The 18178-nt window shown below is 43.3% G+C and overlaps 1 protein-coding gene across 6 annotated transcripts in view; it reads left to right on the top strand.

Annotated features, from left to right (window-relative positions):
* PRKG1 (protein kinase cGMP-dependent 1) overlaps positions 1–18178 on the top strand; it is a 449368-nt gene that overhangs the window by 299614 nt on the left and 131576 nt on the right. For all 6 annotated transcript variants that reach the window (XM_068689510.1, XM_068689508.1, XM_068689507.1 and 3 more), the window contains one exon: positions 16496–16573. In XM_068689510.1, the coding sequence (XP_068545611.1) occupies positions 16496–16573 (78 nt within the window). The remainder of the gene's footprint in view (positions 1–16495; positions 16574–18178) is intronic.

The following is an 18178-nucleotide window of genomic DNA, read 5'->3' on the forward strand; positions in this document are numbered from 1 at the left end:
AAAAATATAATTAGCAATTATATTAAACTTTAATTAACTTGATGGGTGTTTTCCCCTTGATTCAAACATTTCCCTCCGGCTTCTATACTATTGCCCACAGTGACACCTACTGGCATTTTGAACAAGGCTGGCTTGCAGGCTGTAGTCTTGAGCAAGTCATGCCAGGCATTAACTAGGAAAATCCAGAGGAGAGTAAACGAGGCCATGGAGACATCTACGACCACCCAAGGCATGGTTCTGGGCTGGACTTTGAACCATGGCTCCCTGCTCTGCGCTGGGATATTGAGCTGGGACCAGCTGCAGAGCCTCCAGCCACGGAGCTGTTCGTCGGATCGCCGCTTTGTGCTAAGCAAAAGAGCAAATGTCACCATGGGGACGTTCCTCCTTTCCACAGGCTGTGGGGGCTTCTCAAAGTGCACCCCAGCTGGCAGGTGTTTCTTATTTCAGGGAGTTTATTTTCCCTGGGAAGTGGTACTCTTTTGTATAGAATTCATTTTTGTGCCTGTATGTTATCAAATATTCAATTAAGGTCTCAGGGTTATATTTGGGTTTGGTTATAACTTCTTATTTCCCGCTATTGGTGCGGTATTTGCAGTATCTCACAGTTGTAATAATAGTAATTGAAAAGTGTCTTTATGATAGCAGAAATCCATTTCGTCCTTAATCCATGAAATAGTAGGCATCGGATATCTTAATAGATAGCCACCAGAGTACGCTGCTGGAGGAAGGGAGAAAGGCGTTAGAAATGGAGTTACTGATGTGGTAAAATTGAAATGACCTTATTTCCATACTGTGCAGAACGCAGCAAAACAGCATTTGAGATGTCTTAAAAATGTAAATAATAAAACTTGTTTCTGTCCTTCTGAATGGAGAATTTATAGCAAAGCTGCCCAAAGTGGCACTCCCCACCTCCGCAGGGGGCAGATCCTGTCCCCCAGTTGGGGCCTGCAAGGGGAGGCAATGCCACAGCCAGTGCTGGGTGCCACAGGGCTGCCTGCTGATTGAATCATCCTTGCTGTGCTCTTCACCAAAGCCATCTCCTAAGCTCTGCATGCCAGCCCTTGCTCACCAAAGCCCTCTCTCCTCTCCAGGAGTACTGGAGTAGCCAGGAGGAAAACTGAAATGCTTGTAGTGACAGCACTCCCTGAGCAACCCCTTTGGGCACCACAGCGACCCTCAGGTGCGTCTTCATCTGCTTGCAACAGCAGTCCTGGTACAGCAAACTCAGAGTCTTCCCTGAGTTAGAAAAGCTGTTCAGCTCACCCCAAACTGTTACTGGGTGGCCTGTTCCTCTAGCAAATTCCTACCAAGTACATAACCTGGATGTTGAAGTAAGCAAACATCAATAAAACAGATTTTCCTCTTAACAGCCACTGGAACAGATGCTCGGTAATGGCTAAATCATCCTCCCATGCAGCCTTTCAATGGAAATGGGACGTCCTTCTGCTGGAGGAGAAGTTTTTTGGTTCAGTAACAGGTTGTTGAATTAGATGAGAAGGGGTTTGATTTTGGTTTTGTGTGTTTCCGAGGATGAGCTGATGTGAATGGCTCATACTGACCCTGAAAAGGTTTGAAACTCAAAAAATGCGTTCCTAATCCTTAAAGCTTTCAGGGAGTTGAGCACAGCTGAGAGTTTTAACCTTTCATTTGGAATCTTTGGGGATTATGGAAATAGGAACACAGGACTGTACTACAAGTTTTGGGGTATATTAGTTTGGATCCTGTAACAGTAGAACAGGAATGAGACTTGTCATCTCAAAGCATTGCCACAAGAGACTACCAGAAATTGTGAAATTTAAGCCTCAGGCTGGTCCCCGTAAGAGATGTGCTCTCATTGTTGGTTGTGTGATGTTTCCACTTATGATATTTCATTTGATCGTAACCGTGGAGAAGGGTCAGGGTTCGGGTACTCTGGTACAATTGTAAGCAACCTAAACCTTAGGCGGCCTGAATTGCTTGTGTGGCCACATCCAAAGGGTGATGTGGCTGAAGGCATCGTGTCTGGCATAATTCAGTCCTGTGCTGCCCTCTCCACAGTTGCTTTTTCTCCCTTGCTGATGATGGGTTTGGAAAGGTACAGGCAAAGCCCGGTCTCTCCACAGATGTACGCCAAGAGCACTGGGTGGCATTTACAAGTTTTCCTCGTGCCATTAAATGTGAGTGAGGGTGTTCCTACATTGCTTTCTGGCAAGAGGAAATCCTACAAATGCTTGGACCTGACTTGCCAGTGTGGCAGGAAGATGAGGTTGGCTGTCTTTCTGAAAATGACTTTTACAGCAGAGTACTTGTATTCAGACCTCAGGGACACGCTGAGGACAGGAAGGAAAGCCACCTTCGCAGAGTGTAAGCGCTCGGCATCCTCAGGCTTACACGCCAGATGGGAGGTGGTGGGTCACAGCACACGGGGTCAGATTAGCATCTCCCCAAAGGCTCCTGCTGTATGCACTAAAGAGCACTTTGATCCCCTTGTTCAAGTCATTTGACTCTTCAGCTGTAGCGTGCAGCTTTGATAACAAATGCCTAGCATTAGAAATGAAATATTAGCGACTGCCATGACTCCATATGCTTGGGGGCAGTAACACAGATGGGCTGCTTCAGCTTTCCTACTTGGATTTCCCACAGTTGGGTCCAAATGGACAGCTGCAGTTTTGGGCGGTCGCCTGATCCCAGCACAGCTCTCCCCCTGTCTGGGCATCCCAAAGGGGGGAAGTCCCCGTAAAAAGCCAGGTGTGCGTTGGGAAGGCACAGATACAAATGGGAAAGGCTGAAAGTCAATTCCTTGCTAAGCTGTGGGCTCCTTGGGAATGGCCGTTTAGTCTGCCTTTGGTTCATCACCTGAAGGGCATGGAAAAAATGCATGAAGGGAACTTTTACTGGAGACCTGCGTCCTTCAGACACCCTTCTTCCAATCACTGTTAACAGTTCGTGCTGAAAAATAAGAGTCCTGAGTATCTCAAAAATAATATTTAAAAAATAATAATAAATAAATAACACTGTATTGGTAATTCAGAGGGAAGATGAGTGCAAAAATAGCTCATTGCTGGGAAAATTTATGGTAGTGCTGCAGAGGAAAATGCTGATGTCCTAAATCAGGGTGTCGGTGGAACAGCTGTACTCTGCTCTTCCCATCCCTGCCTGCTGTGTGGGACTGGGAAACATGACCAATGAGCCTGGTTTTACTAGCACGCAGTCTTAGGCTGTAATCTTGGACTGGGGTGGAGGTTTTCCTTGGCTGTGGAGGAGTGGGGTTTATTAAGCATCATGGTGGCCAATCCTGGCTCTGTTGCGATAGTCCCAAGTCATAATTTTCCAAATTCCTGGCAGGGGAAGCCACAAAAGATAATAGTTTGCCATGCTTTGGAGTTCAAAATCTAGTGAAGTAGTCTCTGGATCAGCACGCTGTCCCTGCCTGGTGAGGAAATAGTCAGTTGTCCACCAGCAGTGCTGTGTTTTGTGCCAGAAATCTGACCTAGATTATATTTCCCAGTGCTATTCTGCTTTTCTTTTTAGGACTATTAGTAAGATATACTCCAAAAAATGCTTTAAAGCACACAATAGATGTATTCAGTCAAATAAGAATATGACTAGTCAGTACATGAGAGCCAGATGAAGATGTTGGTGGTGTAGGGTTAATTCTTTGTATGCTTTATCTTTTGGTAATCTAAAGTTTTTATCGTGTTCTGAATAATTAATGTGACTTTAGTTTCATGTTTCATTACTAGTTGGACAAATGTCTGGAATAAATCATAGGCACTGGAAAGGTCTGGTAAAACTTTCTGCATAACAGCTTTGTAGCAAAACTCAAATTGGCCTGGCTAGAATTACCTAAGCCCTCCTTGTCTAAGCCTAAGCCTTGTCACTTTTGGAAGTATTTACATTTTTCTCTTTCCATTGATAAAAGTTGTTTTATTCTATATAAAATAACAGAGCATTCTGTTTTTCATATTTCAGTGCACATTCAGAGTGAAAGTTTACCCATCATTGCTGTAATGAGTATATTTTAGGTGCTTTATTTTGCTTACACCAATGTAATTCACTTCTAAAATTCAGTGTAATCCAGAGCAGTTGTTGGCAAATTGGGAGTGGAGCCTGAAATTTGTATGTGTGCAGGCTGATAAAACTTCAGTTTTCTCTTTGTACAGTTAATGAGAGAAATCTAGGTAAGGGGATAATATTTTCTATCAACAGACAAAATCCACAGAGGTAAAGAAGGGAGCAAAATCTGCACTAGGTAGTATTTAATTGGATGCTGTAGTGCTCGCACATTAAGTCAGAGCTGATTGTCACATACCAAAAACCCTAAAGAATCTGCCAAACTGGGAGAAACTGGTGAACTAAATGGGCAAAATTACCCGTTTCAGTGAAAATCAAATGCTTTTAAAGATTTTACTGTCAATAAATTCAGTTCGCAAGGACAATTTAAAGAAGCACATTTGGATATGGAAAGTAGACTCTCTTTTATGCTTCAGATTACAAAAACAAAATGTGCTTCATTGGAGGTTACTTCAAAAGTGGCTGAGTATATTCAATTGCTATGCTATTTTATTCCTGCTGACAGATTAGAAAATTAGTTGTGATCCTCATGACAATACAAATAACTTTTATGAATAAGCATTAAAAATTGTTGCAAATGAAAAGAAAAAAAAAAAAAAGAAACTTGTTGACTTGCATAGTTTACTTCCAATTTAATTTTTGCAAGGAAGTCATTGCTGTTTTAATGGTCGTGGAACTGATTTGGAGATTTGCGGAGGAAAATAATGGTTCCATAGGCATTCTTTCATTCTTTCATCTCATAGGCATTCTGAGAGGGCAGAAACAGAGCTGCTCATGAAAGGAGGAGGAGAAGAGAGGCTATTTTTCTTGCATTTCATTTAAATTTAATTAAAACCCCGTATCCTTATAAAAAGTTGCTTGCGATTTTGGCGAAACGTTGCGGTGCAGTGACACAGCATTGTAAGAGCAGTTGGTTGCTGGCTGCATTTCCTCAAAACAAAGCTGTCGGGGTCAACATGCTGTCATAGGGATGATGGGGACCTTTGGGTTTCGGTGTTTAACAGCAGAGCAAAGCTCCAGCCCTTGCCACCAGGGAAGCAGGAGGGCGCTGCCATCTCAGCGCTGGGAAGCAGCCTGGGCTGCGGCAACAGGTTTATGGTGCAAGCGTCACGGGACATGAGTTGTTCAAATAGAGATTTGAATTCTACAAAAGAGGAATAACAAAATTCAATGTGTGTGACCTGTCATAGGCATTGACGTACTCCTTTTGTCATGTTAAAGCTTACGATTTCCAATGGGCAGCTTAATTTTTTTATTCCCTCTGGAGTCGGCATCAACCCATGCAATTGACTTGATATAAAATATTTTTAACTTAAATTTGACTTGATTTAACTGTTCACTGATTTTTAGTCAGAGTAACTGATTAATTCCACTCTGTTGCCTAGGTATCCTTTCTCTGATTGCTTCTCACGCAGTTAATTCCCTGCATTTCCCCTTCATTATCTGCGAATTGGTTGTTACAGCCAACAGGCGAAGTATTGTTTTTTTCATCGCAGTTCAGTGGTGGATCTGTGGCCTCACGTCACCAGCAACTTTCACACAGCTAGTTTGCTGTCTTTCATTATCGCCGTCATTTCTCCTGGGAAGAAATCTTGTCTGTATCAGCTCCTCTCATGTTTTCTGGAGCAAGCCTCTTTTATAAGGCTTCTCTTCCAGTTGCCTTCACCTGTCCCCACACACGGCTCTTGCCCACATGCACCACCTGTGTGTTCTTTTAATCCCTGAGCTACCTCACCCAGAGTTGTCTCTGACATTTCTCTTGACCTTTTTCCCTCTTCATCCCCATCTGCATCTCTTTGAACTCTCCAGCCTATTTGGCATCCTCTCTGTCCTCCATTTCTCCTCCTTCTGAAATTCCTCTTTCTTCTCAGAAGATTGTCCTGACTGTTAATCTACTTTTATTTCTCTTTTCCTGTTTCTCTGCACTTGAGGAAATGAAGCTGTCCCCCACTGGCAGCACTTCTGCAGTTGATCTCTTCTGGTGGCCTCCTGCGATACCAAATACCCGTGTGGTGGCAGGGCTGAGCTTCCTTCTCTGAGCCCTCATCCTTCCTTTCTCATCCTTTGAGCATCTTTACATGTGGTCTTTCTCCAAGAGCACCACAGTTTCCAATCCTCTTTTTGGCCCACTGCCACCTACTTCGTCTCTTCTTTTCTCGTCTTATATTTCCACATCAGTCCTTGCTATGTATGTAGGCAGGTGGATGCTATACCTCCAGAAAGGAGCATTTCCTGGCTTCCACTAGTGATGTCCTCTATAAAAAGGTGTTGGGCTGCAGCCAGCAGCTTGGGCATCTCTTGTCTTGGTGCACTGTCTGCTCCTACTTGTGGAGGCGACCTCAGGGGGCAGCAGGGACAAGGTCAGGCTCCAGGGTCAGGACTGTGGTGGCTCCTGCACCAGCAGGTGACATCAGTTTGTGCCTTAATGTGTTTTCTGGGCAGAAACACAGAAACAGATGTTTGCCTCGGTGCCTCAGGAGCCAAAAGGCAGTTGCCTCCCAGGTTTAGGAAACCTGATGGCTCTCCAACATCGGTTGTCAGACTGTGTTACAGTGACAATGTGGATGGAACAAGAATGAAAATGTGGTTTCTAATGCTTTGTGTCTACTTTTAGAGCAAATTAAGGCAGGAAATTTATTTAGCGATAATTCATTTAACTAAATAATGCATTTTTGAGATGCTCCTTCCTCCACTTTTTCCCTTAAAGATGCACATGCACATCTGATTTAGGAATCAAAACGCTGTCTCAGGGCATCGATACAAACCCTAATGGACTCCCAGAGCCCACATCATCCCGGCTTGCCGTCTGATAGCTGATACTCTGTGACATCCTTTAGCCTTAGAGGTAACTGTGCATGACCTTTGAAGCTCAACAAATCTTCATCTGCTCAAGACAGCATCTGCTGTTCAGCCAATGTGACAGGCATTAAAAGAGTCCCTAAACACGCTCCGGGTTGCTCAAGACCATTTGTTTGATGGTAGGCTGGGAAAGAAACCTGACAGTGACAGCAGGACTTGCTTTCACCCAAGAAATGTTTATAGCCAAGGCAGAGCAGAAGGCTCAGTATGTAGAGTTGAGTGAATCTTACAGTTACAGGGAAGAGGACAGAGGAACCTTCTTTCACCAGAGGACTCTGCTGATGTGAAGGAGAAGGAAAGAGGGAGCCTAAGAAGATGATACCACTGAAGTTTAAACCTTCCTCATACCCATTTCCTCAGTATTGCTTCATTTTCGGGACTTTTTCAATGAGGCACGTTTGTTTTCAGTGAGAGACCACATAAATCTCAAGTACGTATGGCACACAAATTACAAGTGGTTCTCTTTATCTGTTATTCATTACCATGAAGAGAGCTGTTAAGACTGGCTGTTCTGGTGTTGTAAGCCTAACTCCTGTTGTGTAAATGGAAACAGAATCGATCAGCTGTGCACCCTGGGTCCTAGAAGGAGCAAGGACTTCTTCCTTTCATGTGAGAAGCTTAGCGAGCTCCTAAATGACCACAACCGTAAAACCATATTTACAGGGCAATGAAAAAGTTTTGAATTCATGGTAAAAACTCAACCTGTGTTTCAGGGCTGGCAGTTTTCAGCCAACAAAGTCAGCACTCTGGTCAGAGTTTGAAATTGCAGTTTGGTAATTATCTAAATAATTTCTAAACCAAGTATGTCAAGTTGCCTGAGTTTCTGTCTAACCCATGTAATTTACATTTTTATTGCCTTATTTCTCCTTGCCTCGCCCTCAGCAGTGTTGCTGGGTACTGCCTGGCAGGTCGTATGGGAAAGGCTGGCTCCAGCTCAGTTCCTTGCATGTCTGTGGGACACTGGCAGGGGGAATTCTGGAGAAAAGGAAGCAAAAGAGGATACCAGCCCCAGCTCCATCCCTGTGTGGCATGCTCCCCTCCCTGCTAGCTCTCCATGTAACATGGTGAAATTCAAATTTACAGAATAGTAGTGCCAAACTCCAAAAGAAACAGGGAATTAAAGCAATCTTTTAACCAAAGAACTTCAAATTAGGAACATGTATCACATCTTTACGTTTCAGGAGCAGCAGAGGAGTGCTGTAGGACTGATGTTTTATTCATTGTGTTTTGTACCCAGTGGAATTGTCATAGGCTGTACTTGTTTGCTTTAACAAAACAATTGGTGAGTGTGCTTCTTGGACTGCTACTGTACTCCATGCTATATTCCTTTCATCTGGAGAAATCGGTACGTTGTTCTCAAATCATGAATTTATATCTTGGTGTTAGGAGGTGAGCCACCAACCTATTTCTCAGTCTAAGGAAAAGGTTTCTCTTGGCATATCAGCTGCTACATGTTTTGGATTGTAGCTTGTTATTTTGCAGCATTTGCCTTTTGCCTTTTTCTGGAAAAGAAATGAGTTGTTACCAGGTTCTTACCTCCTATCTCAGGAGGATGCTGAGGCAACTGCAGCAGAGGACAGACAAACCAACCGTGTGCAGCAATTTGTATTATTCCAGTGTGCTGGACCCAAATGCCCACGCAGCAATAGTCCCGTTTGGTGCACTACACCTGGTGTTGATCAGGGGGTTGATGGTGCAGGAATCGAGCAAAATGTAAGCTGCAGGAGGCACCACTACTCGTGAAGATGCCCAGGCTGTGCAAAATGTGCTGAGGAGCACGTATTCTCATCACTGACAGAGTCCATTACAGAGCCACGGCGAATCAGTGCAGCACAAATAAAAAGCCTACCACAAGGCTTTTACCAAGGTGACAGTCTCCTGTGATTATTACAACGCAGTTTCAACTTGCAGACAAGCGCACACAGATTTCTGATTTGAATTCAAGGGGCTAGTTTGATTTTTTTGCAGAAGGAAAAGTAAGTTTGTAGTCCTTTTCTGAGAGAGAGGAACATTTCCTGGAGGGTAGTGCAGCTCAGTTAGAGCCAGCTGAATCAGTACGGGAGACTGCAAACCCAGGCTGCTGCAGTTTCATCTGCAGGTTTCCTGCTGAAGTTCACAACCATTTGGGAAGGCAGAAGGATGCTAATAACGTCCTAATCACTGCTGAGATGTGCCACTGCAGGTCAGAGCAAGCAGCACCCTCTGGGGTGTTTGCCTCCCTCGTCTGCTTTTCCAGCCCTGTGCTCTGCAATGAAGTTGAATTAAAAGGCATGAGGTAACAACCCTTGATTCCCATCAATCATATGCCCTTCCCAAATTTCAATTCCCCATTTGTTAGACGTAATATTGTGCTAAGCTGTTGTTTGCAGAGAGTGTCAAAAACCAGGCCCATTGGCTGCGCCTGGATTCTCAGGCTCAGCAAGCAGAGGACAACAGAAGGATGATTTTACCCTTCTGCTCCATCATTTTTAGATGTTTCGTGAGAGTGGGACTCAACCTAAAGGCAGAAAAAAAGAAGTTTTATGATTCCTAAAGAATTCAGTACATTACACCAATATTACCCTGAAATGGGTTTTGCCACGTTTTCTAGCAAATAAACTTTTAAAAGTTTTATTTTGCTACTGTTGCTGTGGTCATTTTAGACTTGGGAAAAAAAAATTCGAGCAGAAAGTCCAGAACAGAAACAAAAGTATTCTGCAAGCTTCTTACGTTTGGAGTTTTGCTGAGGTTCTGTGAGTATTTTTTGAACAGCCAGCAAAATAACGCACTTAGACGTATTTAAAAAATACACCTTGGGGGAGATGGATTGTACATTCAGAACTGTCATCAAGCCCATGTTATCCTCACAGGTTTATGCGGTGCAAACCTGAGGCTTGTTAATAGAGCCTTTGGCTGCAGAGGGTGAAGCTCCTCGTCTCAAAGCTACCTTTGTATTTCTGTTCCCCTTACGTGACCTTTTAGAGGATTTTGGCCTCTCTGCGCCACAGCCGACGTGGGTTACGTAGCACTCCAAACATTAAATCTATTTTCCACCTCTTTCAAATGTTCTCAGTGCAAACACAGAAGTCAAAGGCATCCAGTTGGAGGAAAATGAGGTTTTCTGAAGCTTAACCATCGGGTTGGGCTCTAGTGTCAAGGTTTCTCCTCACGGCCTGTGTCAACACTTGGCAGGCTTTAAAAGCTCCGTAGGTTTTGGTGGTGGTCAGGAACAGAAGCCCTGAATGAAGCTGGTGGTTGCCAAAATAAGGCTGGTGGACCAAAGCCTTCCCCCAGCTGTCTGAAGTTGCAAAGCCCGGGCTTTCTCTGCGCTGAGGGTGGAAAGACCTGGGAAGTAAGAAAGGTGATTTTTTTCCTCCGATTAGTGCAGCATTTTGAGTTTATGAGCTGTGAGTCGTTCCCATGCACAATGCAGCGCTGTGATAGAAACGCCTCCGGAAAGGACAAGGTGCAGAAATTCAGATTTCAGACTTTCTCCTCTTGTTCCAGCCATGATGGTATATTAGAAAGAAGGACAAAGACGAGGAGAAAGCAATGCAGTGTGTGATGCTACATTTGCTTAGCAGCTGGCAAAGGAAATGAAGTGCACAAATAACTTTTCTGAGAGGGGTGGCATCGGGTGATTGCTGAGAGCTTTTTGCAGCTGCTCAGACAAGCTCTTCTTTCCCTTGGGTCTTGTTTCAGCTGAGGTTTTGCTCGGTGAGGACTTGTGGTTTCACACACAGAGAGCTCAGTGACACTAGGAGAACACAAAAAGACGGTTATGGGACTAATACCTTGCTGTTCCTAGTTCTGTCGGTGTTCAAGGCTGGTCTCAGAAAAATCCGTTTGCTTCTCAAGAGAGGTTTAATTACAGGGGTGTTTCCCTAGTCTGAGCTGGGCTGCAGGTGTTCTGCAAGAGATGGAGGGCTTCATGAGGCTGGGAAAAAGTTTCCTTTTTCCCAGCACAGCCTGCCTCGACCGTGGGCTGTTCCTCACATGCAAGTCCTGTGGTGTACATAGAGGACACTGGAGGGGCTGACCAGTGTCTCACCTGATGAATCCCACTAATTAAGTATTTTTCCCCTTGGTGCTGGGATTTCTGCTAGGCTTTAAGTCAAACTGACAGCAACAACAACAAAAAAAAAGGTAAAAAAAATATTATAAAAGCTGTGATTACCAGGCAAACTGGGGATCTGCTTTGCTGGTTGGCACTCAGAGGAAGACTTTAAAGAAAAGGATGGCTTCCAGAACTTGTGTTAATTTAGGTTGGGAAAGATATCTTACAAAATATTCAAGCTTCTTTGTATGTTGAGGTTGATTTTAACCTAACTGGTCATGAAGGCCATTTAGACATGGTACTGCATGACATGGGTTAAGGTCTGGCTCTGATATGTAGTGTTGTTGCATAGAAACTGGCCTTCTTTAGGGATTTATTTATTTATTTAATATCATTTATTTACATCTTCTCTCTTTTATTTGGAGAAAATTTGGAGAATTACTGCAAGAGTTGAAGTGAAACTCCGACTGATGTTGATCCAACTCTTGATGTTGATGTTGACTCTTGATGTTGACTCCAACTCTTTGTCTGATACCTAGACTTCAACGTGTTCAGTGTACGGGAGGTATTCACCGTATCTGCATCTCACTTGGAGGCACCAAGTAGCTTTCATGTATGTTTGAGGAACAATTTTCTGAGAGATCTGATGTGTGTGGTTGCATCCTGGTAGTGTAAATTTAGTATCCCAGATGTGCTGAGGATTTTGCTGTAAATATTAATCCCGGGAGTAGTGGGAGTGCTGGTAGCATTGATGGTAATGGAGAGCTTAAGGATTGGTGTTCACTACTCAATCCTGATTCAGATGATAAAATTCTTGCTGTTCCTAATATCAAGATCAATACAAGTCAGCTGCTCTGTCTGCACTGTCTGAATTGCTTGTAATCCACCTTAAACGTTCAGTCAGCCTAGCTGCTAGCTGAAGCCTACTGCTTACAGGTGTAAGTAGAGCCAACTCTGTTTATTGATTTGTATCCTTCTAGTTAAACCTCCTCAGAGTGAAATTGCATTACCAATGCATGGGCTGGCCCAGAACCCTTTTAAAACTGCTCTTTCATTTGGCTCAGAAGCCGCAAACTGGGTGCCTAATGCAGGAAAAGTGCTGTTTAAACCTGTGCTTTCCAGCCTGCCTAGCATGACCTGGTGCTCTGTGACAAGAGAGCATGAAGATAAAGGGTTGCCCAGACAGGCTATGGCTCCTGCAGGTGAGATCTTTCCCTTTCTGATATTATTTAGATGAATCCAATGATCCCTTTGAACTATGAGAGGAGAAAAATCTGTGTTAGTTTTTGGTGAGGAAACAAAAGTACAAAGACAAGCAGATGATTGCACAGGTCTTCTTGTTACAAAGGTTTTCTGTGTTAGTTATAAAAAAAACAATTAAACAAGAAAAAAACCTATCAGTTTAGCTTCTTAAGGTCTAAAAAATATCTCTTTTATTAATCATAGATTTTTTATGAATTCCCAGTTTTGTTGTTGTTGTTTTTTGTTTTTAAAAAGGGATGAGGGGACATCATGTTCCTGATCTGAAAGCCTTTGATACTATACAAGAGATGAGAAGCTGACCGTTGTCTGAGCAAGGATTCAGGAATTAACAACTCGGTATTATGCAGAACTGCCAAGGAAAAAGAGGGGTAATAAAGGCTGAAAGGCTCAAAAGTGGGCTGCTCTGAAATGCTGGCAGGGCTCCGCTGCTACAGCGCTGGCTGAGGGCAGTCGAGAAATGCTCCAGTGCCTTCGAAACGCTCATTGGGCTGGCTCTCTCGGCCTGTTTGCTCTTTGTCCAGCTCCTGCCAGGCCTGCCTAGGTACACGTGAAGTAAATTCAGTGGACAAATGAGTGTATGTAGTAAGTATGTGACTATTTCTCTCACTTATGTGTAATTCAGGTTTGTTTCCTATTAAAACGTTTTTGTTTAGGACCAGTTCTTTGTTCCCTGAGAAAGCTAGTGAGGGCTTTCTCTTTTTTTAGCTTAGCTTTTTCCTTTCCTCACGCACCATTTCTGTAAATATAATCCAGTGGTTTTGAGCTCTGAGTTCTGCTTCATGGGATAGACTCAGGAACCCTGAAAACATGGAAGCCTTGTGTCCATAGCTCCTCTCTCATCACTGAAGAACAAGAGTATTTAAATGTTCACAGGAATTGCATGAAGTATGGGACAGAAAGCAAAACCAAAGCTAGAAGCATTAACAAAGAATCTGAGCTTTCTGTTTTCTTACAGAAACTTTCAGTCTTGAAGTATGGATGTGTTGCACTTCCCAGAAAGCAGAAACCCCAGGACATAAAGGTTTTATCACTTCTTTTCTGAGGAGGAAGCTGTCTGTTAGAGCACGGAACTGGTTCCTGATGCAGACACGAGTGCTTGGGCCATTTGTTTGTCTGGCACTCTGCACCGCAGGCTCCCCACGGACCTCTGTGCTTTGCGGAGGAGAACCTTGTCCCCCCTTACTGGTGTAGACTGGGAAAGGTTGGATTATATAGAAAATGAAGCCTGAGACAGGCTGGAGGCTTCTTCATGTGAGTGGAGCAGATCCATCTCCCCTGGGGAGAAATTCAGTGCTGGCATCTCCATGTCCATCCCAGCATTCGATGTTTGCTGCAGGCATCTCCACGCCATGTGGGGATTAGCCTCAGCTCCGTCCCTTCACCTGGCACCATGGTATTCCCTCAGTGCAGAAGCTTTACAGCAGCATTAGCCATGTTTCAGGGCTTTCTGCATTGAGGGGTTTGATCAGGTGGTTGCTACCTGTTCAAGAGGGATAAAGCAGCTCTTGCCCTGTTGTGAAATACCACAAGGGCCGGGTGTTATTTTGTAAAACAACAGCCTGGTTAGCATGATGAATGGTCCAGGTCTTGCAGCATTTATAATTCATTGAAGTGAGTATTTATCCCCATTCACCAGAGCTTATAAAGTACATGTTAGTGGCTTGCTGGTAGGCGACTGTTCCCGACAGTAATTTCTCTGCTTTATCCTTGCTGTTTCTTGAGTGCTGACTCGTGAAGATTTTGATGCCAAGCTGGGACCTCAATGACTTAGAACCGTTTTATTCCCCTACACACAAGACCTTGAAACTATTCGCTTTTCTACCTGGTTGTCTTGGCTTTGTCAAGCTGTGTTTCTGCAGCCTGCCTGCTTCTCTTTGGGCTTTCTGCACTCCATCTACATGCTGGACCTTCAGCTCTGTTTCTCTGCTGAAAAGAAAAAAAAAACACACGAGAATAGAGCAGCTTCTGTGTCTTTAGAAGTATACTCAAAAACCTACGTGACACTTAGGTTTCACTGAAAAAGACACTAAGTTAACTTTCATCACTGCGCTGTTTATTGCCTTTGAAAATACAGTATTCAGGTAAGAGCTCTTGGCTCAGTCCAGGGTCTCTTCTCCTGGAGGAAAAGTCAATCAAAGAAATTGAGCTCTAAACTAAAATACGGGGTGTTTCACTAGGTGCATTTCTATTTACCTATCTGCTGATTGCAAAGGTGGTTAGAAATATTCATTGCCTATTTTAAAAGCAATTCAGAAACTCTTTAACCAGTTGTATACAGGATATTGGAGCTAGAGTTTAAGATGTCGACTGATGGTTATCTCCATCAGAAGGATCCCCTTCAGTAGAGCCTGGCTTTTAGCAGCTTGCTGGATCTCAGCCATTACATTTGATCTTGCAGAGGCAGGTCCAGAAATAGTGATGGAGTCAGTCTAAGGCTAGTGAAGACTCATTTATTGACTTCCCTTTTTGTGGTTTTAACTTAAATGTTATTGCTTTGTATGTGCCACCACACCAGTGTCAAGCTGTCAGAATTCCTGCTGTTCTCCCACTGTTCTTGAACTGGTTTTCTCTATGTGAATTGGAGTTTGTGTTCCTAAAACATGAATCAGCTATGCCATGAATTTGTGCAGCATACCTGCCAAAATGCTTTCTTCAGAGGATGTATAGTGGTACCATATGTACCAGAGACCATGCTGGTACCTTTAATGTGTCTGGCTAAAAGCAAGAGGCTTGGAATTACTTCTGTTTGCACGTGTCACGAGTGAGCACTAATGTGCTTTGCTTACTTCACACAGTGCTTTCAAGTGTAAGCACACAGAAATAATTTGGTAAGAACGGGCAAAGCACGCGGATGAGTTGATTTGTGTTAGAGAAGGAGGATTTCGGAGGACAAGTCAGAGCATTGTTGGAGACTGGATGATTCATGCTGGATTTAGCCATGAGAGAGATGGGCTTGGAATATGTAAAGATGAAGGCATGAACCAGAGGAAGGGCATGGGAGGGTCAAGCGAATGGAAATCGCTGCCTGACTGGGAACTGATCAAAGGGCCGGAGGAATATGATCTGAATTGTGGGGAGAAGGGCTTGCAGTATTTATTTCGAATAAGTCTACAGACCAGGGAAAAAAAAATAAATATATATATATATAGGCAAGTTGTCTACCATATATATATGGTAGGTAAGCTGTCTCTGCTAAAGCCAGAGACAGCTTTGGATCCTTCCAGGCTCTAACTTTATTCTCCTTCCATTCCCTTTGTGGAAGCCTGAATGGGAGGGTTGGGAGGACTCGTGTGAGGATCCGGAGATGGCTGCAGGACTGCGGCTCTCGGCGCTAAGCAGCTGGTGCAGCTCATCCTGCTGATTGAGGCCCAGACATCAGGCTCGGCACGTGTGGCATTTTGGGGCAGGCTTTGTCACAAATCAGTGCTGGGACATGGGAGACCTGACACCTGCAGCCACGTCTGCGTTCTCTTCAGAGGCTTGACTAAAACAACAGCTTTCATTTTAGCAGTAGGAAATTTGGGGAAGATGCTTGGTCTTTTGCTCACCTCTGCTTGCTGTTGAACGGATGTTTGTTGAATTCACAGGGTGCAGAGCACCTCAGAAGAATCTGCTAGTTTGGGGGTGGGAGGGTTAAATATTTGTGTGGAGCCTTTATTTAGAACATATTGGCTTATTTTTTGGTGAAGTATAAATGCATATTGATTTTGATGGGGTAATTCAAGGGATGAAGCTATCCTATTAAGTTTAGATGCAGGCTCTGACAAGGTATGACAGAAATTTAGCAATAAATATTCCATAAAATAAGACAAAAAAAAGACAGATTAAACTACTATAGTAACAGGGGGAGAGCAAAAATTATTTATTCAATAAAACCCTTGCTGGCAGTGCTGATAAAATACCAGGCTTTCGGGTGGTTTAGGTAGAGAACTATATTTACAACAAATATATTATTGCAGTTCAGTTCGTGTACTGTATTCTCTGTCAAAAATGCCTGTGTCAGGTTTACTTAGAATAAGTGGATTTAGGCTGTGAGGATAATTCATCTGGGCAAAAGCTGGCACTAGCACAGTAATAAGAAAAATAGGCAAGCCAGAAATGGTTTCTTTTTAATTATTATATTTCTCGACACAGGACAATTCTTAAATCACAAACAGTGTCAGACTTGGATAAAATTGGACCAGGGTTATGTTTCCCTAAGCACTATCTTGCAAAACTGCCAAATTATCAACTGAATAACATTATCTGATTATGTTTGGTCATATATTTATTTTTTTTTTGCAGACACACTATGAAAGCGGAGAGTATATTATCCGACAAGGTGCTCGAGGGGACACTTTCTTTATAATCAGCAAAGGAAAGGTAAGTTGACGCTTTTCTAAGGAAATGTGAAGGTGGCGATGGTGATGATATGCACTTGAAATTCAGTGCCAGCCAGTGCTTTCTCTCTCCCCTCCCCAGAGCACAAATGTTGCAACACTTGACATTTAATTAAACTTCTTGGCATTGTATCAGTAGGGAAGAGTGGCCTGAAGGGAAAAAAATAAAAAAATTAGATCTTATGCTGTTTTACACATGTGCTCACAGTGAACATTTTGGGGCTTGAAGGCAGTTAAGTCTCTTGGTACATGACCAAACAAGCTCTGTCCTTTTCTTCTTCGATGGGTTATCTGCATTGGGTAGTCCTGTGCCATCCCAAAGTGTTCCTGCATGCTGCATGCATCTCCCTGCTTTTTCCTTCTTACTAAATCACAGTTTTCTAAGCTGGGTCAGAGCTTTCTTTTTATTTTTGCTTTTTTATTTAATTGCAGACACCTACTCTGAGTCCCTGCATGTTTCTCTACCCCAGCATTCTTGTAGCCAAATTTTCTTATAGGGTACTCTGCAATACTACACTAGTCTTTACCAAGTATCCCTCTTACAAGGCTGACTTCCAGACTTCATTCCCATGACTATCACTTTGTAGCTTTTCCAAATTAAATAATAGGAACTCAGAGAAGTCTCAGATTTCTCTTTGGGGAAGAAAAGTGGTCTAAGTTTCTGCTTTACTACTCACAGGGGAAAATATGCTTTTTGACTTCTTTTCCTGTAAAATCCTTTTTTTTTTTTTTTTGATCCACTTGACTTTTTTTTTTTCTTTTTTGGTTTGTTTTAGCCCCTAATATTATTACACTTGAGAAACATTTGGCTTCTTTCCATGTAGCAGGATATTGACATTCAAGGGAATACATGGTGGTTTCCCACTGCAGATCAGATGTGATCCATGAAAAGTAAACACAAATAGTTAAATATGCTTGAAATTAAGCCAACCCAAGCCTCCCGGTTCATGGATTTGATATTTGCACCAAGGCAAATAATATAGTCCGTGCATAATTAAAGTTAGCAAAAAAAAACAAACATGGCATCTGCACAGGAGGAATGTGGGTGTTGTACACAGCTGGGTTGAATCCTGAGCTGTCAGCTCTCGGATACTCAAACTAGATTTTCACCATCATCTTCCACTCTCTGTTGCTGGGAGGCAGTCTTTATGAGAAGAAAAAGGTGTCTTTTTCAGATGAAGAAGATAATCATGGACAGGTTTCTGAAATGAAGCCAATCATTGACAGTAGAGGTAGGAATTTGATGGTATTCCCCTGTGCTCTTTTGATTCGCTCCATTGAGAAGTAGGATTTCATCTTTTTCCAGAACACGGACAACCAGGGTGTACACTTCAAATCCTTTCTATTCAGACCATTTTCATGGGAGGATGCACCTCCCTTCCTCACCAAGTTTTACAAGCCCACCTGCCACGTTGACCAGCCTGTTGGTGAGGGTGCTTTTGACCCACATGGTCTCGTGGCTCCATACCTTCCTAGCACTCCTCAATCCTCAGAGTCCCATGGTTTAGAAACCAAATCCCTGCTGTTGGCAGCCACTGGACAAACAGTTGTTGACCTGCGTGGTTCATCCGCTCCTCAAGCCAACGGG

This window comes from Anas acuta, chromosome 7 (genome assembly GCF_963932015.1).
Source record: "Anas acuta chromosome 7, bAnaAcu1.1, whole genome shotgun sequence".
NCBI classification, from domain to species: domain Eukaryota; kingdom Metazoa; phylum Chordata; class Aves; order Anseriformes; family Anatidae; genus Anas; species Anas acuta.